General features: G+C 41.9%; 2 protein-coding genes across 12 annotated transcripts in view; one reads left to right on the plus strand and one right to left on the minus strand.

Moving 5' to 3' along the window:
- Nucleotides 1-23,867, minus strand: part of cacna2d4a (calcium channel, voltage-dependent, alpha 2/delta subunit 4a) — a 57,150-nt gene that overhangs the window by 19,291 nt on the left and 13,992 nt on the right. The window lies entirely within an intron of this gene.
- On the plus strand, nucleotides 1,350-21,961 carry lrtm2a (leucine-rich repeats and transmembrane domains 2a). 4 transcript variants are annotated; one of them, XM_055511126.1, is made up of 9 exons: nucleotides 1,350-1,802; nucleotides 1,902-1,962; nucleotides 3,074-3,162; nucleotides 7,386-7,567; nucleotides 15,354-15,583; nucleotides 15,929-16,054; nucleotides 16,504-16,592; nucleotides 17,060-17,217; nucleotides 18,354-21,961. In XM_055511126.1, exons 3-9 carry the CDS (start codon nucleotides 3,110-3,112, stop codon nucleotides 18,884-18,886), a joined length of 1,371 nt encoding a protein of 456 aa, XP_055367101.1. In that variant the 5' UTR covers nucleotides 1,350-1,802; nucleotides 1,902-1,962; nucleotides 3,074-3,109; the 3' UTR covers nucleotides 18,887-21,961. The 4 variants fall into 4 exon arrangements, with proteins under 4 accessions (XP_055367101.1, XP_055367100.1, XP_029016884.1 ...); XM_055511125.1 differs by having other exon boundaries at nucleotides 1,350-1,962; XM_029161051.3 differs by lacking the exon at nucleotides 3,074-3,162 and having other exon boundaries at nucleotides 1,352-1,802.

Here is a 23,867-nt window from a genome sequence, read left to right on the forward strand (position 1 = left end):
GCACCCCACAGACCGGAAATTTGTGTTTTGTTTTCATGATGCCGCAGAGTCCAAAAAAACTTGGACTTAATCAACTTTTATAAAGCTGTCTGATTTACAGCGTGTATTTTGTGGTGTATGCAGTCACCTGTGTGTATATGAACTGCCAACGAAACCCTGTGAAGTGTGAATTATGTGTACAAAACAAGACTATAAAAATGAATACGTTATGAAAACAACTGGATCACAAGTGCAAGAGAGAAAAGGACACTTGGCTGGTAAAAACAGGTTTGATTCAATCCCTTGTGGAAATAACGGGTCTCCTTAGGCATCGCTGACGCCAAATGATTCACATGCTCATTAACCGCACAATGTGTGTGTGTGTGTGTGTGTGTGTGTGTGTGTACTATGATTCAGTCCATGTAAAGTAGCAGCCAAGTAATTATTTGCTGTGTGCAAACAAAAACAATCCCGCCAACAGTTCGTGTCCCACCTCACATCCGTCCGACTCCCCCACTCTCTGTCCACCTGTCTGTCACTGTCACGGGTGTCGTCCAAAGGGGACATTTGTGCTTCCCGTCACTAACAAACACACACGCTGACACCAAGGACAGCGTGTTGACCTACACTGATTCACAATTTGGCCGTTTTAGTCCACCAACGTGAGCGTTGCATGTAAACACGTCTGTTATATGTGCCAATGCCACACAACTGAGCGCGCTCAACGAATGCATGCGCTGACACCATGCCAGCCTTTATGAGTGCTGCTTTAGGGAGCAGAGTGAAAAGGAAAACCGAGCCGAGCGAGGGAGACGCGAGGAGAAAAAAGGAAAACGGAAAACGAGGAAAAAATGGAGGGAGGAGAAAAGCCCATGTGGCAGAGGGAGATTCTCATCTTCACTGAAATCAGCTGATGCCTCCCTCCCTCCACTGCTACAGCTTTCCTTCTCACGTCTCTTTCGGTCTCCCTCCCTCCCTCCCTCCCTCTCCTCTGCCTCCCTCCTACCTCTATCCTTCTCCAGCCAACCTCTTCTCTATTTCTCTCACCGCCTCCCACTATCTCTCTCTATTTTCTCCTCTCTTTCTTCTACTCCCTCTCTCCCAGCTTTCACTCCTTCATATTATCACTCTGTATTCCACCTCCCTCATCCTCTCTCTCTGTCACAGTGGGAGAGCTGCAGGCAGACAGAGGCAGCATACACTAATGTTACTATATTTGACAAGACGCACACGCACACACACACATATTCCCCTGCCACATGCTCGACTGCACGCGCACACACACACACACACACACACACACACACACACACACACACACACACACACACACACACACACACACACACACACACACACACACACACAGTGTGCCTGCGCGAACAAACGCACACGCACGAGTCCGACGCGTGCTGAGTGCAGGAATCACAAACATAGCGACACACGGGAGGGTTAGAGCGTGACGCCAGCAACCTAACGCCGTTGCATTGCTCTCTTTCACACACACTCACGCCTCTCATACACATACAGCAGCGCACGAGCCAGTGAGCAGGACAGCGCTGGACGTATCATTCATGTAGGGAAGAGATCAGAAGAGAAGGATTAACTATCTCCATCCCTTTCTCTCTCTAAGGACATTATCCTCTCTGCCTTCCTCTTATGTTTCGAAGCTTCTCTTCCCCTCGCTTTCTCCGCAATCCCTCAGTTTTTCCCCTTTCAATATTCATTGGCGGGGGAATCGCCTGTATACAGAGAGAAGGATTAGTCTGGCATTATTCATCTGAACCAGGATCTTAAACGTATGGACTTCTTTAACTGGAGAGGTGACAGTTTCCTTTCGATGTTTTTTCCCGTGAGCAGTTCTTGATCATTCCGTGTTTTTCCAAGTCCTTTAAATTTTTCAATTTGTGGGATATTTTTAGAGTGATGGCTGGAGGCAGGAAGCGATAAAGGCTAGTGCTGGCTGAGATATCTGCTCAGGAGGTAAGTCTTTTTTTGGTGTTGGTTCCCCTTACTCATTCACATAACAGGCGCTCACCTTCATTTATTAAAATTAAATATGTCACACAAAGTAACGTAACAAGACTTGATTGCTGGTCTGCCCAAACTAACAAATGAGCAAATCTGATGTGACCAACGGCACATGCAGCAAGGAGGTGGATGCAGAAAATGTCAGACCTTAACCTGCCTCCTGGAGAGACGCAAAACAATCAGAATCTTAGGACTGTGGTTCAGGGGAAAAGCTTGTAGAGGTGGACAGTGGGAGGTGAGCGCATCAGTACTTAGACACAAAAATGGGGCGTGTGATTCATATGAGGCTCTGTCTGACAGTAATATTCCTTGTAATAACAGCTGATCAGAGAATTAATTTATGTCTCATCAAAAAACCTTGATAAGAAACTATATATTATACTATATATATATATATAAGTACTGATTTGATCAATATTAGTACTTTCAAAAGCTATGGTTATAACACCTCAGAAACTTATATGCTATGTGCAAGTCTTTGTTCATCTTATGCAAAACTTACTAATGCACATTTTGTTGCCAAACTAAGTTCAATATTAATATTTTATCAGCAACCCAATATACTGTAGCACCCACAGATGAATACAGAATTTCAAACGGTTGTTGCCAGTCCCCAATGTGCTGCACAGTATGGTAAAGGTGGCAGTCATTTGGCATGCAGGTCCAAATTTGGCCACCAACCTCACATTGCATCACCTCACAGGGCCACTGTGTCTATAGGGGCTTGGTGCAGTCGATCATTATCATCCTGCACCCAGTATAGCAAAGAAAAAAAGGGTTACAGTATGTAATTTAAGCTTTAAGTTAATCACGGATATAGTCGTTTCTTAACATGCAGCACACTTCCATTAATGCTCTTGACCTTTTGTTTTACCCTAAAACTGAGTTGATGCAAACTTGATAGAAAATATAATTAAAATGAATTTAACTTAAAAACAGCTGAAGTGGTTTCGTGAAGATTTAACTCAAATATCTTCACAGCCATATGCCAGTTTCTGTCTTGCATGTTTGATGTCTTCTCTGACCTTCACGGCATCTTATGTAATTTTAATACCTCTGTCAGGTTCAGTTACATGGTGTCCTGTTGATCCTCTGTCTGATGCCCACTGTGCACCGTGTTGCTGTTTCCACCTGCTGTAAAAGACTTTCTGGGTGAGGTGTGATATAAGAGTGATTACTTACAGCAGCTGCACTGTGATCATGTGATGATGCATTTATTTCACTATACTCTCAAAGCTCATTTGCATGTCTGCGTTAATTATCAATGAAGGGGAAGGGGTCTAAATAACCCTGAAGTAATGTAAAAGAACACAATTATGGTCAGTAATGGTCCACTAATATCATGGCTAACACACCAACTGACAGCTGTTGTAGCAAAAGTAATCATGACGATATTATAACTCTACCAAGTGTTGCATGACCCTCCCAGCAGCTGTAATATTCATAACTTCTAGTTCAAATACTCTCAGGCATCTGGCATATGACTCTACTGTATAATGTGCATGTATCTGTAGGTTACTACGGCATTTGTTTGTTTTTGGACACATGCACACTGTGTCTGCATAACTACATGCATGTGCAACTATATTTAGTATCTGTACAAATTTTTGCACCTGTCAACATACGTGGATCCATTTGTCAGGCCACAGTGCAAACGTTTGTGTTTGTGTGCACGAGGGTTACAGTATGCTGCTAAAATCTCCTCTGTACGAAAGCTATTAAAAATTGATTTAGGGAGCTTGGCCGGCACTTTCTGTCTTTGTTAGCAACCAGTTACACACATTAACACACCCACAGGCAAACACATATGTATGTATAGTATCATTATGCAACAAACACTATGGTCTGTTTCGTCAAATAATGGGACATTGGTGGATTCTTTAAACAAGGACCAGCTGCCAAATGGCCAAATGTAACTGTGAAGAGACTCAAGGGTGGTGACTGTGGGTTGTGTGTTTACAACTGTGATGTCACTTATTCAGCAGCCAAACACCTACATTTAAATGCACACACACACACACACACACACACACACACACACACACACACACACACACACACACACACACACACACACACACACACACACACACACACACACACACACACACGGGTAGTTATCCTCTGGTGGTTTATAAATGGTCAGACATCTAGACATATCGATTAGAAACTACATGTCAAACCACATGCCTGTTATAAGAAAAATGAAAATGGCATTAAGAGTGTAAATCTGGTACAAAATTGCACAAGCATCTACACAAAATCCTGTGCTGAGCAGGATTTTTGCATCTCAAAATGTTATGCTTTTGCCTCCATTACAAAAATGACATATTTATTATTAACCAAGCGACTGTATATTTTCCAGTGGTTTATGATATTTAATCCACTTTGCCATATGAAGCAATGACAGCTATGCACACTAAAAGTGGAATTGCTAATTGAAATAAAAATACTTTTTGGCATCAAACTGTGCAATCATACAGTGTAGTAATGGACCTCATCCCAAGGCATAAATCTGTCAAATATTAAAGAATAAATTTCTGAAGATTTCCTTCATCCTGCATCAGGCACATGGGAGGAATCACAGGCTAATCTCTGCGTATTTTCTCAGCCCCCAGGTGAGTGGCTAAATTTTTGAGGGAATGCATGTCGGAGTTCTGCACAAAGCCTCCGTAACGCCCTGCAGAGTATAAATCTGGCTTAAGTGTCGACAGAAAACAGTTGAAACACAGGATGGACTGAGAGAGAAGGAGAAGAGAGGAGGGAGGTTACGTGATTCCTCAACGCACAGGGCCACTTTGACACTCAAGTATTTATATACGTGTGCATGAACGTGTGCGTGGCACGTGTGTGGACTTTGGCTGCCGCTGCGTCCGGGTCAAAATGGTAAAAAAAGCTGTGAGGAGCCTGACAGGCAGGACAGCCACCTCACAGCCTACTTAACATGATGGGATGTGATGGGCAAACAGAAACATGTGGCTGCAGAGGTGACCTTCCACTACGCCTTAGACACATTACAGGACAAGTGCAGCATGACCGCAATAAAAATTGTTTTGATACATTATCATTTCTTTTTGCCTACATGTCATTTGCACCTTTTCATAGCTTAAAACTGCACCAGAAATATCTAATTTGTTTAAATACATGTAAAAGTGCAGCAAATTAAAAAAGCAGTAAATATTTTGGAAGTCTGGAAGTGGTTACATACTGTAAATAATCATGTCTTAAAAATCTATCTAAAATGTATAGTCTTGTAATAAATAATAATAAAATAATAAAAAAAACTATAAACCCTAATATGAATCTTGAAGTTCTATGCATATCTATGTGCAATTCTGTATTTTCCAAGTGAAGCACATGTGTTCATTTAAAAAAAAGCAAGTGAAATTTCCCAGTAGAGCCTGGCTAATGTGACTTTAATCACATGCAGGAAATCCATCTGCCGAATATGCTTGCTACGCGTCTCCGTTCTTTTGTCGGGGAAGGAAGGAGGCACGTAGAGTGAGACAGAAAGAAAGAAAGAAAAAAGTGTTGAATATTGAAAGATGAAGGTCGTAAAGAAACAGAGAGAGAAAGAGAGAGGAAGAAACGTTAAAGACGAGAGGAGCAAGTGAGGGAGTACAATATGAAGAAGCAGACTAAAGCAAAGAGATGAGAGGGCTGAGAGATTACACGAGAGTTTGTTATTTTGCTCAGCGTCTGGCAGGTACTAATAGCAATAATGATAACACAAATAGCACCACTGGGGCACACATACACGATCACGTACTAAACGCACACAGACCATGACACTCAGGATGTTATGGACTAGAATGTTAATGTTCTCCATGTTTACCCAGCGCACCAATTTACCTCCAGTCCCCCTCTAGCATTCTGTCTGGCCCATATTTTCCTATTCATCTTTTCATCACTGTCTATTTTCCACTCCTTCTATTTGAAGTTACTTAACACACTCATAAGGTACTGAATTGAGTGTTACCTCTAGATGAGTCTGTGGTGATATTGTTGGACACGTCTGCCGTCTGTCTGTTTGTCATTATGTCATTATTGCTTGTCGTGATTATGTGAGGTAATACCTGTGCAAATGCATCAGCACTAGAGCACAAATACACATTAATCATAGGAAAATGAACCGTATACTATAGAGAAAAACATATTGGTGCTTGAATTTTCCCCACAAACAGCCTGCCGCCAAACAACAGCGTAATCTGATTAGTGTGATATGTCACACGCTGCTGATTGGGTTTTGACAATACTACATTTTGCAGCACCACTCGAGCCTTTTCAAAATTACACTGATTGGCCCTGGGGGGTGCAAGTCAACATTGTACATTGGTCACGAGGTACCAAAGTTCTTGCGAATATCCTCTCAAGGCAGTTTGCCACTTGTAAAATCTATTTTCATTGTGATTTTTCAACCAGAGCTGAGTAATTACAGTTGCCAACAGTTGCAAACGGTTCCAAAACATGTCAAGTTTTTTTCTTTGTTTTACATTTCATCTCTTCCATCAACAGAAAATTGGTTTTAAGTACACAGTATATGTTTGTATAAAACCATCTATTCAGCTGACAGATGATTCATGACAACAGAAAACCAGAAAAAAGCCTATTATGAGTAAATATACAGCTTCATATTTTATAAACAATAACAAAAACTGTAGCAAATACTTTTCTCTTGCTGAGGGAGCTGAAGTTACTGTATATATGTCATCAATGTGTCAAATTTATTTACATACATGTACAGTGTTCATTATTTTGCCTTTAATTTTTTTCAGCACTATACAGCATGAATGTCAACAGCAGTCAAGCTCCTTGTTGCTCACGCACAGTGGTTCCCTTCATTATCCTTCTCATTATATCTTTCTCTTCCTGTCATTTATCTGCATGTGTCATTCTTGCTGAGTCTCGCTCTCTGTGTCAGTCCTCATGCCAGACAGTGGCAGCAGGGGGTCTGTCTGTGGGAAAGGCAAACTGATTGTGTAAACTGCCAAAGACACACGCATCTATTATTTATGCCTATGAAATACCAGGGGACCGGGTGCGATGCTTGCACATGCACGTACACACTCGGGCCAACAAGCGCCCATGAGCGCAGACTCTTTTAATGTATGCAAGGACGAGTTCTTACCAATGTGACGCACACTGCACCCTGCTGCTTAAGCCTGCTTTTCTTCCTGTGTTTGTGTACATGCACATTGGATTGTGTGGTATTGTGCTCCAACAAATTGATATGATGGGTTTAGAATTAGCATTTACAAATGTCTGAATGGGAAAACATGCGATAATTATACAAATTAAAGCTTTTATTATGTCTCCCTCACTCTATTTATCTATATTTGGTTTGTCTCACCTAGTTTTCTGTCTGTCTCTTTTAGGTGTTTTGGTTTTTCGCAGTCGTTGCCCACCTGGAGGCTGTGGGCATGGCGGCTTGACAACCCCTATATCCATCCCTCTAACAGAGGAAAGCCACAGAGCTCTGTCATGCCCCCCAACACCCACCCCCCTGGGGGCATCAGCATGTCCCCATCAAGTGCTACCATCCACCCGTCCAAGCCTGGTGAGTCCACAAACTAAACAGCACACTGAGGGAAAATTACAAGATGAGAAAAAGAACAGCAATAATGTCACATTTCTACTCAGCTCTAATCTATTTTACTAAAATCTATTGTATCTGTAACTGCACATGGAGGAAGGACTGCTGTCTGTTTTGACAGCTGCTAATGTTAGTATGCCAAGCATGCTTGAACAAACACAGAAAGGATAAGGCACAGAGCATGCTGGAGCCACGTGCCAAGTCCTCCAGTGAAATGCCACATTACTGTATGTATTAATACAAACAGAGTGAAGAGACAATGAAATGGAAGAGAAATGCAGCTTATCAGATGCCTTTACCCATTTACTCCTCTTTTTTTACCTATCCCATTTACTTTTTGCTTCTTCTCTCTCCCCTTCATTCCTTTCGCCTGTCTCTGCTTCCTTTGTCTTCTTTTCCCGCAGCCAGAAACTCTTCCCATATTTATACTTAGTCAGGACAAAGGTCTATCAGAGGCCAGGGGACATAAGAGAACTATTATAACATGACACACGCGTGCACACGTAAAAAATAGTATTAGCTCTGCTCAGTAACTCTAAATAAAGACCATAACAATGTCTTGGTGTTGGAGAGGTATTGTTCTAGGGGTGTCTGGCAAAAACGCCTCCACAAACTGATGTGTAAAACCGAGAACACTAAAAAATAGGTCTGTAAGAGCCTCCGCAAGCTTACATTAGGTAGATAGATAGACCTTTATCTGATCAGGCAGCTGTCCTTGTTTCCGATCATCATTTCATCACCTTTCCTTCATATATCCCTCCATCCCTGTGCTGAATTCAGTCCCATTTATCTCATTTATCTTCCCTCTCTCTCTGTATTTCGTTAAGCTCTATCACCATAAATATCGCATTAAGCTTTTTAGAAATGAGAATTGGTCTCTGTCAGTGTCTGTCAATGCTCTCGCTCAGCCTTACTGTCTCTTTTGTGCAATCAAATTGCTGGCATGAAGGTAACACAATTCTGCCAAAAAGTCTCAAATCAGTACTACCAAGCAAAAACAAGTGCTTTCTCTCTCTTACTGTTGCTCTATTCCTTTTTCAATGCTTGGTAGCTCTTTGATCTCTACAGATGCTGTATCACACTTGCACACAAACATGAAAGATGCATGTGACATAGTAGGACAACATTAGGGTGAGCATAAACATGTGTGCAGTGCTACAGTAGCTTTGTGCAAACCAAAAGGTTTACCTAGGACTTAGAGGAGGAAGCAGAACAGAAAACTAATCCAGTGCAAACGTGGAAGCAGCCTTTGGCAAAGTATGAGCCTAATGTTGTGGAACCCTGGTGGTGTTAACATTGCGGTTAATTGCCATATAATCACTATGCTGGAGTACAGGGCAGTACAGTGACTGGGTGTAAAAGTAAAAGAACATTTTAATGAAGGTCGGGTTGACATTTCATCCCTATTTAATACAAATTTAAAACTTTATGGTGACAAATGAGAATTGAGTCCCTTTGAAGGGGAATTATAACTTGTGAAAACACGTTTATATTTAATGATATTGAAAACAAAAACAGTGGCTTAGATGAAGCCAATTAGCATCAATTACTACAAAGTGGCACAGTACAGAAAAAAACTGTAAAAAATAAGAAAAAGCTATAAAAGTTTAAAAAGTTATAGAAGAGACAACAGAAATGACAGAAAGTGTGAAACTGAGGAAGTGAGACAAATAATGGAAACAGTGTTGAGTGGAAGAGAGGAGGAATATAGATGTGAGATCAAAGAGGCATAGTGAAAGAGAGACGACAGCGAGGAGGAGAAAAGATGGAGGAGGCGAGTGAGGAGAACAGAAAGGTCTAGGAGTGACACACCGACCATATGGTGCCTCCAGGCTTCCACATTCTCAACAGACTGTCTCATCTGACACAACACACACACAGATAGGCATGGATTTAGCCTTACTGTATACACACAAGCACACGCTGTAGCTTAGCTGATATTCCAGGTTGTGTATGTGTTTATGCACCTTGTTGCAGTCCCAGACAAAGCCTGCAGATTAACTGACCACATAGCTTTTAATCAACAGAGTGACAGAGAGCGAGTGAAAGTGGTGGGGATTTAGCTTTGAATGGACACCTAATACACAGGCTGAAGGTAAAACATTTGGTTTGGCGTGGCGCCATAATACGGTGATTTAGATTGTATTGAGGTGTAATGCTTGGAGTATATCTGTTATACAGAATACAGAAGAGCACGGTGTCTGTAGGAAAACAGCTCAGGCTGTTAAACTGACTCAGGCTGGTTTGATGAGTGGAGCCACAAAGTTCATCACTTGGTTACTTCCTGGTGGCACTTTTCGCAACCTGCTGGGACACCGCTGTAGGTCTGGAATAGAGCCACAGCCGTGTGACAAAGTGTGTGTATGAGCAGGATTAGGTTTGGAGTGGGACGCGATCCCTTCACAGAGTGTCACATGATACCTCGAGTTAAATAGAAACAGGGATGACAGCTTGCTGGCAAGTCCCCTGAAGCACCTGGTAATTTCAAGTGTATTTTATGGCTATTTTAATTCAATCAATAAGCATTTCAAAAGGTAGGAATCAAAGGTAGTCACTCTTTTAACCACAAGGTTAATCCACTAAGAGAACATTTTGAAATGTAATCTTTAACTTGTTAACGATAATAAACAGTTTTTTCCTTTAGCTCTATGTAACCCCACCCCCCCCCCCCCCCCCCCCCCCCCCCCCCCCCCCCCCCCCTTCCTAGGACTGAAACATCTACTGTCCAACTACTGTGGCTTTGACCCCGACGGTGGATCAAAATGCAGTCTGATGTGGTGAACCTATGTCTTGGCTATGAGCATCGTCTAAAACTAGAATATTTGTAATGCTGATGCAATGAGCTGTGCACACTGCAGAACGAAGCCGCCACGCACATGGCACGTCAGAGCACACAGCGCCGTTTATTTGGTGCAGGTACAAGCGCAGTGTCAGATCAAGCACACATAACATGGTGCTGCCCACTTCCAAAGGACATTGGCAGAAATAAATCTGGATAATCCTCTGCACCACAAACACCACCACTCAATTTCAGCACCCGCAGAAAAATGCTGAAATGGTATTACACATAAAGCAACTCTAGTACGAACCAAGCATGAGGCTGAGCTTCGCTATGATATGATAAGCACAGCATGGCCAATTCATCAAATAAAATGGTACTTTACTTAAGAAGTAATCATAATCATGAAAAACAAAACGGCTGATAATTGTACAGGAATATAGACATTTGCCACATGCTCAATTTGTCTTGGTGAACACTTCACAAGCCTCTGAAAAGGGCATCCAATTAACAGGAGGAGAGATCTCAAGCACTGTACAACCAGATCTAATATTAGGACGAGAGCTACACCATCTCCCTTAAAATGCCCACATTGTATATGTGTGTACTCTGGATCAATACCATCTATTCCTTATGAGGAATGAGTGGGCATGCATGACAGGACAGGAGCTTTTCTATTCTAGTCATGTTGATGCGGATGTGACATCAAAAGGCAGGCGTCTTTCATTTTCTCTCCAATTACTAAATATACTAAGCCTCTGACTGACGCCCAGTTGAGTGGTCAGTGGACAAAGATGCAACATCCAAAGTAATTATGATACAGTGAAGCCCGCAGCTGTTCCCACATCATGGCTTACTTCTACTCTGGTTTTCCTCACTTTGCTGCTATCTGTTTATCTTTCCCTCTCTTTATTGTACCTGTCATTGCTGCTAATTAATAGCCACTATCACAAAAACATTGTCATTGCATTACACATTCTCCCTAGGGCCACAGTGTTGTGTATACTGTGTGTGCTGTGTGTCGGTACAAATTAACAAAGATAGCATGGATTAGATGGACAGATCCGCCTACACATTACGCAGCTGCCCCTCCAAGTCAGAAAAAGAAATTCTGTCTTACTGGCACAGAATCCATCACAGGAGACAGGACAGGAGATACACGGAGGAGGGCAGGTGGGAGAAAAATGGAGGATGAGAGAAAGACAGGAGTAACCAGACAGGGCAGAAAAACAGAAGGGCCACGGGGAGAGATAATTGGAAGCAAACCCAAAGGGAGAAGAGGAACAAATAATGTATAAAACCCAGGATTTTCAAGAAAGTCTGTGCTGCTCTTCTCCCCTGCTCTCCTCCTCTCATCACACTGTCAGCAGGAGTAAAGACTAAATCCCCTACACCACACTCCTTATCCTCAACCGATGTGTGTGTCAGTGTGAGTGTGTGTTTGTGTGGCCATGATTGCCTGTGTGTGAGTGTGCAATTATAGGTGGCAGTGCGTGAGAGTCATGCAGAATGATTGTATGCATGAGAGAGAAGATAATGTGGGTTAAATAACGGGATGTGATTTGTGAACCATAAACTTTTTTTTCTCTTTGCTCATCAACAACATCTCCAGCGCTTGGTTACTAAGGTAACACAGCACTATCTGATCCATTATTCTATTACACCCCTTTTTACTGAGCATTAGAGCCATAAGAGAATAGCATCTAGAAAAGGTTAGATAGTGTATTTTTTGGGCTAGAAACCATCTCCAGTGTGAAAAATTAAAGAGTGAAGAAGAAAGAGAGCAAGTCTGTCCCATGGAGAACAGCTGGTCAGTCTAGTAATAAGATAGCACCAATTCTTCTGCTTGCATGGAAAACAACTTGTCCCCTGCTAAAACGCAACTAGGCTCAGTAACAGAAGTGGCTGTGGTGATGACGCCATAGCTGGGTCCTGTGTCACCCAGGGGCCCCTGGATATAAACTTACAGACAGCTGAGGGCCTGGAGTTGTCAAGCCGGGTTGCCTAGGAGACACATCACATCACAGACTTTCTCACAGGGTCATCCGATATTAGTTTAATTTTTAGGATTAATTCTAAATTAGGTTTGAGTGTATTAAGGTAACAACAGTATGAATTACATGATGTGTCTGTGTGGACAAATACAGACAAAAGAGTTTAAAAATGTTACTGATATTTTGTTATTTAAGAAAAGTCTGATTTAGAGAAATCTTTAATATTCCTCATGCTCAATAGGATAAATCCGACTATTATCAGTCTATTATCCAGACAGACAATATAATCTTGACCCTGAACAAAATGTTAATGCAACCTGACCTAGACTGCTTGTAAGTGACACAAGTGCAGCCACCAGCTTATTGTCAGAGGTTAGAGCTGAAATGTTTGAACCTAGCAGTGCAAAGAAAAAGCCTCCACACATTTGAGCACAAATGTACAGACTGATAAATACTTACTTTGACAGATGTACAAAACCAAAGAAAGAGTGCTACTACCACACAAAGCGTTTATCCAACTGTCCTTCAAGTACAAAATCAAAACAATCTTCAAATACTGTATATAAAGACAACTGATGAAGACAGCGAGAGCTCTAATGTTGACTTTATGTTTTTACAGCAGTGTTCTAAGCCAAGGAACCAATAATACAGCTGAATTTCATGCTGCTCATTCACATGGTCTGCTTATACGACAACATATATTTGCCTTTCAGGTCTCTTTTAGTTTGTTTAGCTCTAGCTCATGCAAGCAGCACTTTTGCAGCACACATTTAGGACCTCTTGTAAATATTCTCTCTGGAAAGCACTTTAACTCATTTGAACCAAGTCTTTCCATATTCCTATGACTGTGGTTGAATATTTTCCTCTTGGTTTGGCTGTGTGGAGAGCTACAGCGGAAAGGATTTGGAGCAGCTAAAATAAGCCAAAACAACAACCGCCTCCTCCACCACAGCAGCTAAAAACCACTCATAAATACTGGAAGACGAGGGGGAGGAAGGGATGGAGGGTGTTATGGGGAGGCATAATGTACAGTAGCAGAAGGGCTAGGTGATGAGTGAGAAGAAAGAGAGAAAAACAACAGAAAGAGAAGTCTACCTTAGTAAAGTACAGGCCATATCTCAATCTTAGAGATGAATGGTGCACAGAGATGACCGCAATTTTAAAAATATGACAGGACAGGAGTGAGAAGCAGAGCAATTTCTCTCTCCCCGCCTTTCTTTGGCTCTATCTCAGTTGTATAACAGCGCTTTTGCCTGTGAGCCACATTGTCCTCACAAATCTCCTGCACTACTGCACCTTTTCTGTTATGGAGAAATTCACAGTCACTGTGCAGCAAAATCTCTCCAAAGCTGCTGCAGTGAAGGATAGGCCTTCTGAAGCATCTCCACTACCAACTATGACAGTGCAGGAAGCTTTAAAATCTTTCTTTGCATCCCTTCTAAAAGTGGACTTCAATTTCCTTAAAGATTAGGATTTGTAGCAGAAATGATAATAGATTCAGGAACAGTGGAATCTCCTCAAAAATGCTGACCTTTCTTATGAGGTCACAGTCTTCATTTTTGTATTTGATTGTATTTTAAAACATTTATTACATTCCCCATCTATACAGTGGCTAAACATCTCTCTGTAGGTCTATTTATAGCTACTTTGAATTTAATAAAATATTATTTTAATGGGAAATAAAAAGATTCTCCTTCTCAACAGGCCTGTAAGAAGTTATTTCACAGTGTTTCATCACATTTAAAGCTATATGGCCAGTGTGTGTGACGAAAGGAAATTTGAAAATGACTGAGAGCATACAACAACGAGCGGGTGGGACACAATGTGACCAAAATGCATTGGTGCACTGAGAAATAGAAATGCTAATAAGATGCAGATGATGCAAGAGATGAAATTTGCTGGTGAAGCAAAGAGTCTTGTCAGGAAGTACAAGTGCTGCGTCTGTGTCTGGAGTTTTTTAATGTCACGCTTTGTGGGTGCTTAATACACAAGCACAAACCTATGCCCCCACACACACTCACATAGCAAATTGAGATAAAGCATAAGTCGTGCTGATAAGCCGGTGGGTAGAAACAAAGTCAGCCACTATAACGAGACACTGAGGGAATACAGAGTAATGTCGAGAGACTCAATGTGAAACAGAATGAGAAAGATAAAGACAGGCCAGAGAGAGAGCGATAATAAAGTGGAGAGAGGGACAGAGGAGTAAAGAAAGGCAAACAGAAACAAATGAAAAAGAAGAAGAATTCATTAACGGACCCCGAGCAGTAGAGGCCTTTAAGTAGACCAAATGAAAACAGAATAGTAAAAGAAAAGGAATTAAAAGCCTTGAAAACGTGAAACAGAACGAAAGAGAAAGGTTAAAACCATAGACGAAGAGTAGGAGTTATACGATGGCTGCTTTCTGCATTAAAACAACAAACTGAACATAACACAAAGAGAGGGGATTTCCCTGGGTGTCGCTAAAATGCTGCAAGTCCCTAGAAAAAACATGTGACAGCAGAAAGGACTGCTGCCCCAGGAACACACAGACTATTATTACTGTACGGCAAGCTCAGGTTTTGTGTTCTGTTGTGATTATTTAGGCTGGATGTAAGGTTCTGAGCGGAAAGTACAGTATCTCAGGGATGTAATCCACTGTACAAAAACTATGAGATTTGTTTCATTTGCACGCTCAAATGCAGAACGTGCAACATACACCATACTATACATCTACAGCATAAAAGTTTACTGTGTGGCTGATGGAAGGAGAAAGAATTTCACTCAGGTCGACAGCTTTGACAAGTCCCAGTGACAAATTGAGTGCTGAGCAATTTTCTAATTAGAATGTCCAGTTAAAACTACTCCATCATTCTGCACTTGCTTATAATCTTTCACTTTTCTCTCCGGTCTCTCTGTTCTACTAACACTGTAATAATTCACAGGAATTACTAATGAACCACATGTTTTCTCTCTCCCAACCTGTTTGCTCCTGTAGCCTTCCTCTGTGCGCTCTGCCTCCTGGCAGCACTCTTACCACCAGCCTCCTCCTGCCCCCCTCCCTGTATCTGCTCCTCAGACGGCCTGGTGGTGGACTGCGGGGGCCGTGGCCTCTCCTCCCTGCCTCCCCTGCACCTCCTGCCTCCGGGGAGCCGCTCCCTCCTGCTAGCCAACAATAAGCTTGCCTCCCTGGGAGCGTCTGCCTTTGCTAACCTCTCCTCTCTAGAGGTCTGCAGCACACAGTTTATTGTTGTCAGTCAGTGTTCTTCAGTTAATCATGCTGGTGGTTTCTAGTGTGCTCATGCCCAAGGACAAGTAGTACTATGTGGAAAGCTTCATGTCAAATATATAACCTCTGCTCTCAGAATGAAGTTTCTTAAAAAGTTTATATTCTCATTGCCAGTCCATGCAGCTTGCAATAGTCTAATAGTGAAAAGCAGTCAAGCTCATCAGCACTGGCTTTCAGTATGTCCATTGTCAAACACTACTAGTGTTTACTATTTGCACAGCGGTTGCAATAGACTGGACCAATTGCATTTAATTGCAGTAAGTGTGTAAAATTGTGTGTTTCAGGAGTTGGACCTCTCTAATAACTACCTAGACAATTTACCACCTGGACTATTCAGAGACATGTCTAACCTGACTAGACTGACTCTGCACAACAATTCTCTAACTATAATGGACAGAGACCTCTTCCAGGTAAGCAGGTTAATCTATAGTACAGTTCAAAACCAAAACCAAAGAGGAAATATAGAACATGCAGGTTTCTGTGCCCTTGCTAGGGGAGTGTGGATGACAACTTCAATTCCTAGGCAAGGTTCAACACACCTTATTTAGGAGGAAAGCCAAACTGAGCTCATATGCAGTACTTAATGACACGACTGGGCCCTGGTCCAGGTGCTGAATAAGTAATAAACCATTTGCACAACACTCTCATCCACTTTTAGCTGAACTTGTGTCATAACATTACTTGAAATATTTTAGCAGGATTAGACCATAAAGTGATGAAAGCTGAGTACCTTGGCATCCAATACAGCCGATAATGACACGACAATAGGTTTTAGAATATAAATGTTACACACCGTACTAGGTATTGCATAGGGTGACCAAAGAAAAACAACAAAACTCTTGTTGTGATGTTTCTACAGGGTTTGGGGGGTCTTCAGAGTCTGGATCTGTCCCTAAACGGACTGTCCTCTGTTCCTCTGGGGCTACTGGACGAGTTGCAGAGCCTCAGGTAGACACATATATAAAGTGACATGTCTTTGTCCACTGTTCTCTTACAGACTGCAATGTACTAAAACATCCCCAGACTGTAAAAATGTTAAAACCTACAGTGAGACATTCAACAAACAAAGGCCATAGTGGGACTTACAACAATACACAGCAAGAAAGATGAAATAGGAAATTACATAAGGAAATCTGACTTTTTATAGTGGCTGAAATGATCAGAGAGTAATGACTGTAATTTACCAGCAAGGGGATGGAGAAGATTGTGGACAGGAGGAATAATGTTACAATGAGAATTCTATATCTATCTAGAATTAGATAGAGATGGCAATATAATTACAATAATTGCCCATGAAGGACACTATGATGCATGCAGTGGCTGATCTGGTTATGAGCTACCTTTTAAACTACTGTCACCTCCTGTCTTGAGAGAAACAGTCAAAATAAAGGAATCTCATTCTACCTGTTTTAAAGGTGGCTGTCACTAGCCAGTAACAGACTTCATGGTCTGGAGAGGGCAGCGTTTGAGCCCCTTGCCAACCTACAACACCTAGAACTGGGACACAACCCCTGGGAATGTGACTGCAACCTCCGCGATTTCAAACACTGGATGGAGTGGCTGCTGTACAGAGGTACATGTTTGATTTATGCTACATGAGCATAAGGGGGAAAGGGAGTCATGAGGTAGAGGGTGAAAACTGGAAGATGCTGGTCTACATCAGACAAACACGTGGCTGGTTGTGTGTTTACGTTTGTGTATCTCTGAGCTTTCAGCTACAAAATACAACTGTGCTGATGTGAATATGCACATTTACATGCTCATTGTGTATTTTCAGCATTCACAGTATGCTATCCATGTGTCTCTGCAGGCAGTTAGTGCATCAGATAACCGCAGCTGCTCTCCGCTCTCTGTTCATGTGTAAAAATCTACATTCACCTCAGAGCCTGGGGCCTCAGCTGCCCCGCTAATGAAGCATCCCTGCCTTTCTTCTCCTGGTCTTAGTCTGCTCTCTTCCGCTTTCTGGGCTCTACTCTCCCGCTCGCTACAGATTGACGCACAGTGGATATGATAATTCAATAATCATCAGAGCAGGAGAGGAAATTGCAAGGTGACATTTTGTAGCTGAACCAGAAGTCGTTGTCGGCGGCTGTTTAAAGGGTAGAGAATGTGCGATAGGTGTTAAAGAACATTTAACAAAGCACAGAACAAGTGTGAAAAGCTTGGTGACAGCGGCCTGCGAGGATGTCTATCTGCTTAGAGCCCCTTCAAGCACACAGCTGGGATATGTGGAGAGACAGAGCTGCGTCTGCAGAAGGGATTCACACGCCGGGATAAAAGCATCTGGCCCTAAATACACTTCCACTTACGTTCTTTTTTTATTATCCCATTGTTTCTGTGGTTACAGGGGAGGACACAACCTCAGGACAAATATTATGGATTTAGACAAACGGCCATGTAATAATAAAGCACACAACCCAGCCCCTTCCACACGTGGGAATTAGTGACTCAGATATTTCTCTCCTCCAAACACACGCCAGAGCTTGGCTAAAGCTAGGCATGTCATCTCATGAATTATACAAGGGCTTAGCTGAGGCTATCTCAAAACTTAGTGTGTGTGTGTTAAGTGATGTATGACTCATTGCAGTGTTGGCACAATCACCCTCCCTTCTCCACGTCTTTTACTCGCTCTCTTTAATTGGTAGCGCTTTACGGGACATAAGGTATTTTAGAAGACAACCTCTCACTGGCCTCCCTTTTCTCCTTTAGGGGGAAAGGTGGATGCCGTGGAGTGTACACTACCAAAGGACCTACGTGGGAGAGACATCCGTGGTGTTCCGGTGGAAATGTTCAACTACTGCCTCCAACTTGAGGATGAGAACGGGGGAGGAGGCGGTGAGGGTTCTCGCTCCGGACACGGAGGCGTTCCTCCATGCAGCAGGAGTGCTCTTAACCCCAGTGGGGCAACACCAATTTCTGACAACAGTGGGAACACTGGTGAAGACTCCTCATCGAACACAGCAGGCGGTGCCGCAGGAGGAGGAGGAGAAGCCCCGTCAGATTGCGTTCGCGCTCGCTACCGACCTGCGAGTGTGCGCCGCGCCATCGGCACAGTGGTGATTGCAGGCGTGGTGTGCGGCATAGTTTGCATCATGATGGTGGCAGCTGCAGCGTATGGCTGCATCTACGCCTCTCTGATGGCCAAATACCAGAGAGAGCTGAAGAAGAGGCAGCCACTCATGGGAGATGGAGAGGCAGATGGGGAGGATAGGGAGGAGAAACAGATCTCCTCTGTGGCTTAAAGATGGAGGAAGGTAGACTTGTCAAGGGATGAAAGTTGGAAAGTGCAAAAATTAAAAGGGCTCCAAGAGGTGAGAGATGGAAGAGTTTGCAGTATGCACATGAACCGTTACGGTATCTCTCAGATTCTCAAACTGGCACCATACTCCTACTATTTGTCTTCCTTTCCTTCCATCCTCTTTCTAGTTTAAACTTTTCTCTCTCTCTCTCTGTCTCTCTCTGTCTCTCTCTTTCTCTCTCTCTAATACACTCGCTCACATACAACTGATCTGTTCCCTCACTTTCTCTTGAATTTGGAGCCTTTCTCACTGCAGCATTGTGACCAATTTACCCATCCAGTCCGCTTACCAACCACCTACTACTGCTGTTGGCTGCTGCTGAATTCACCATTCTATTAGCCAAGAGCGTAAATGATTTTGTACTCTTTCTAGTATGAAAAGTTAGCTGTTACAGGACACTTTTAGTGCATGGTCAGTCAGTATTTTGTAAAACTGGATGGAATTTTTCAGGGATTTATAGTATGTACTTTGGCGATTGGACCAATATTCACAATAATCATGTGGATTTGTGATATTGTAATAATCAGTTCCCAGCTCTTATTCTAACTGCATCTTTTGCCTGCTCAAATTCTCAAAAGCCAGTGGTTTCTCAAAAAACAGGACCTCAGGTCTCATCTGGACTAAGGCTTCTCCGATATTCCTTTGGACCAGTTCCCAAAACATCCATGGACGGAAATCTCAATGGGTGTAGGGGAATTTTTGTCACAGTCACTTTTACCACTTTGCTGCAGCCAGGATACTGAGGATGCAGCTCATGTTTGACAGGTAATCAAACACACAGTCTCCTAAGTCTCTTGTCACTTGAGGCCTGTTGGATGTCAAGGATTCGACAGAAAACCATTTGGACTGACAAAATAACAATTTGTGGATGACTAGGCGATTCAAAACTATGAGGCCAGAGACTGTGGTTAGATGCTCTAGCCTATCTGGACCGCATCACTTCCCGGGGGGGGGGTTGTGGACCAACAACATCATCCAGGCTTCACAGAATGAGCTGTGCATGAGATTCTTCAGCGGATCATATCAATCAGCTAAATGCAGAACAATTTAACTGAATATTTGTCACCTGCGCCGGCCAAATTCCTTTGCTTTTTTGACGGCTGCAAAACAACGATCAGCATCTGGACAAACTGAGAAAGTGGTCAAATATTCCTTTTCAGAATGATGTTTGCTACTATGGCATGTAACACGCTATCTCAGAGAACCCTGTCTCATTGCAAGGACTACAAAAATATATCTAAGAACTATAAACTCAGACTCCTGCACTTTATTTTCCTAATCGGTTTCCCTCTGGCCTCCTTCTTCCTCTCCCTCTCTTTCTTTCTAGGATGGACGATTTGCCCAAAGGGATTATAACGAACAAGGGATTAAACAAAAAAGACGCTGCTATTTTTCCCCCTCCTTCTTGCCCCTTTATCTCCCGATCCATTTTTCTATTCAGTGCTATTTATGGAAGGTTTTTCACACTTGCTTTAAGACTTCCACCTCATTTCTTTGCTTTTATTCCTCCCTTCTATCAAATTGTTGTATCCTGTGATTCTGCAATATGCAATGGAAGTTCTGTCATCACGACATGAAAACCTTTTCACTGCCAAAGACTTAGAAATCATACAGTAATTTTTTCCAATCTGTTCAATTAGTACATTTTTTCTGTACCGTATTTAGCGCATTCACAATGTCCTAGCTAGTTCCAAGACTACCCCATATGCCTTTCATTGCATATTGCTCCTTTACAGTACAATCAAACTACTGTACTGCTCCCTCTCAAAAGTTAATTGGCTCACATATTACCAGTGTGTATCTTATACTTAGGTATGATGCAAGTGAATATCATTATATTAATCCATTATATAGTGTGTTCGCCCAGCAATTCCCATGTTTTTGATGTAACTGTTAGACATTTCTGTATCAGTTCATATTGTATGTCTTTTTTATTCAGACAGTCTATGTTATATGTTTATTTCAGCTTTAAAATCTCTGTACTGTTTGTTAATTTGTCTTGTTCATTTACTTGTGTTCAGTAGTTTGTAAAATTTCAGCCAGAAGCATAGAAAGAGTTTGGTCAGAGGGGACAAGGGCCCTGTGTTCCCTGAAAACATCAAGTGAGCTGACATGCAAGAGTATAAAAAAAAATCAAATAGTATGTAGGTTTTTGGTACATACTGCTCCTATTACGAGTCATAAGACAAGAAACTTTACATACTTATGTATCCATCATAGCTAATATGCATTTAGTCTGTGGTTAAGATAAAATCAGCTTAAGCATAAATGCTATGGTCATGGTTAAATAATAGGTTGTAGCCATGGTTATATAGTTAAAAGTGTAACTTAACTGCTAGGGACAAGTCTTGGAATTAGAAAATGTGCTATTGATGCAACTTATGCAACACACTAACTCTATTTTCTTTAATCATTCCTAAGCAAGTGGGTCATGATTCATGGCAAACTAACATGTATGGAGCTTAAAGACTTACTTACTTAACATTGCTAGGTATAATAGCAAATGTAAAGAGATGAGGAAGTTTAAGCCTACATCAACCATTGGGATTTCAGCAGGTTTGAGATGAACTAGCATCTTCGAGGGATACAGAAGGTTTTCATTATGTAAGCAATGTGACATTTTCGAAGGTTTTAAATGACAGAACATGTAAACATCAGCAACTACTAAACTCTTTCTATGAATCTAGAAGCATCGTCCTCTCAGGCCCGGTCTGTAGGTCTTGTGTTGTTGGTAGCTAAGTATCTTAGCTAGCTGAATCATGCTCTAATAGCCTGTGTGTGTACAAATAATAAATTATAGTTTGTTACATACAGTACAATCTGCAGCAGCCATGAGGCCTGAGGGCCTTAAAGACTAAACTGCCCAGAACTGCCCGTATATGGTGTGTTGTGTTATTATTATGATTGTGATTATGACAATGATGCTACAATGATAATGATGATGATGATGACGATGAAGCACTTACTGGTCAATATGCATTGATTTAAATAAAACATATCACACTTATGCCAAACTTACATCTGGACCACTGACAAACTTTGAAGATCAGATTTTTTCACAACTATCAGTAGCACAATATGTAGGTAAGAAAACAAGTACACACAAAATAATATATTCCAATTCAAGTCAAGTTTGAAAATATTATGTCTGAAGATAAAGTCTGAAGCTGAGGTGAACGAACTACCTGACGTCAAATGAGAACATCAACGAGTCGTGATAGAAGTACCTTATCTCATTTTTTGTCTGGTGCCCTGTGTCCCCTCTCACCTTTCTCTGCGTCTCATCTTCTTTCTCCTTCCCTTGTCCTCTCACTTATCTCGTCTCCATTTATCTTTCTGTCGCCTCTTCGCCCATCATTTTTCAGTCTTATCACCTTCTTTTCTCTCATCTCTGACCTCTTTATCCTTCCCTCTGTCTGGGCTATTGTGTGTCTTTTTCATTTTTGGCCTCCCCTACCTACCTGCTGTTCTCCCTCTTTTTTCTCCTTCTTCCCCTCCTGCTCCATGTCAAATATTCCCTTTCCATCCTTTCCCTCCCTCTTTTATATTTACCTCTTTATCACTCTTTCTCTTTCTGCTTTTCTCGTGTGTATGCCTGACAGTAGGAGCGTATTAGGTTTATTTACATACAGCCTGTCACTTCTGCCACAAGGATATACTAATCCATTGCTGAGCCTTGGAACAGCATAAACACAGTGTTTTTGTAGTCACAGTTGACTGATTTTGGATTAGCCACTGAAATACCAAATCCTTGGCCTTCATCACAGGCGGAAAAATTAAATCTGCCACCAAAATGCAAGAACATAATGTTTACTAAGAAGCTGGGGAAAACTGACCAGATTCTGTTCAGTCAGACACTGACACCTAGTGGTGAGAAAATGAATGGCAACATTTATGTGGCACACACAAATCAACATTTGCATGGCCTTTGATACACAGCTTACCTTCTATCCACAGTGACTGTCTAAAGACGTTCTCTACCAAACTCATACTAACCTCCTGTTTTCATATTACAGTAATGTTATCAATGTAAGTTGTCAGGTTTACTTTTGAAGGCTCCACTTCCTGCTTCCACTTGTATCTATATTCTAGCTTGATTTGTTCCACTAACCATTTCCATCTGTGCTTGTCTCCTCCCTCAGTATATATACTCCTGATCTGCCAACAGTAAGCCTTTCTAATCACCTACTGTCACACTGAACATCTAGTCACCATGCTTTGTTAGACGCTTATCAGGCTTTGCGTAAGTCATTACTGCCATACTTTTTGATAATAGGTATGTTAAGTCTTTCACTTTGATTTTGTCCAAAATGAGTTTAGGCTAATTTAAGCCTCTGCACTGAGCTACATTGTCAGGCCCTCATCTCACCAGTCTTTGTTCCAAACATAAGTTCTTCTAAAAATCTCTTTTCTGTGTTCTTTTATTTTTTTATTCTCATTTCAGATTCAAAGCGACCTAGATCTGGCACGTGGCTCCTCCAGAAGCTGCCCTTTCCATCTGACTCATTCTTCATTCATTAAACATTTTTAACTGAGTTGTGGTTCTGAGGGTCCTGCATCCGAATCATTACATTTCTGGTTTCGAGGTTGCTGACCTTTAGATAAATACATTAGCCAGAGCTCCACCTACTGTGACTAATAATTCTAAATTGACAGAAGGAAATGATTAAAAAACTGCAACAGTGGAGACGAGCCTTCTTTGAACTCCTCTTTCCTTGCTGTGCCCTTTTCCTTTTACAAGTATCACCTGATTGTTGCACCCAAAACAATTTCTAGCAAAGCTGTGAAATACCGAAGTGTTTTTCAGTCTGTGAAATTGGGTGAAAGATGCAGGCTTGCACTAAAGCACATTTACACATACGTGGCACCCCTTAGACAATCAAGGAAGTCAGTGGTACTTGACAGGAAAAGCACTCAACACATC

The sequence above is a fragment of the Betta splendens genome, chromosome 9, assembly GCF_900634795.4.
Source record: "Betta splendens chromosome 9, fBetSpl5.4, whole genome shotgun sequence".
Classification (NCBI taxonomy): domain Eukaryota; kingdom Metazoa; phylum Chordata; class Actinopteri; order Anabantiformes; family Osphronemidae; genus Betta; species Betta splendens.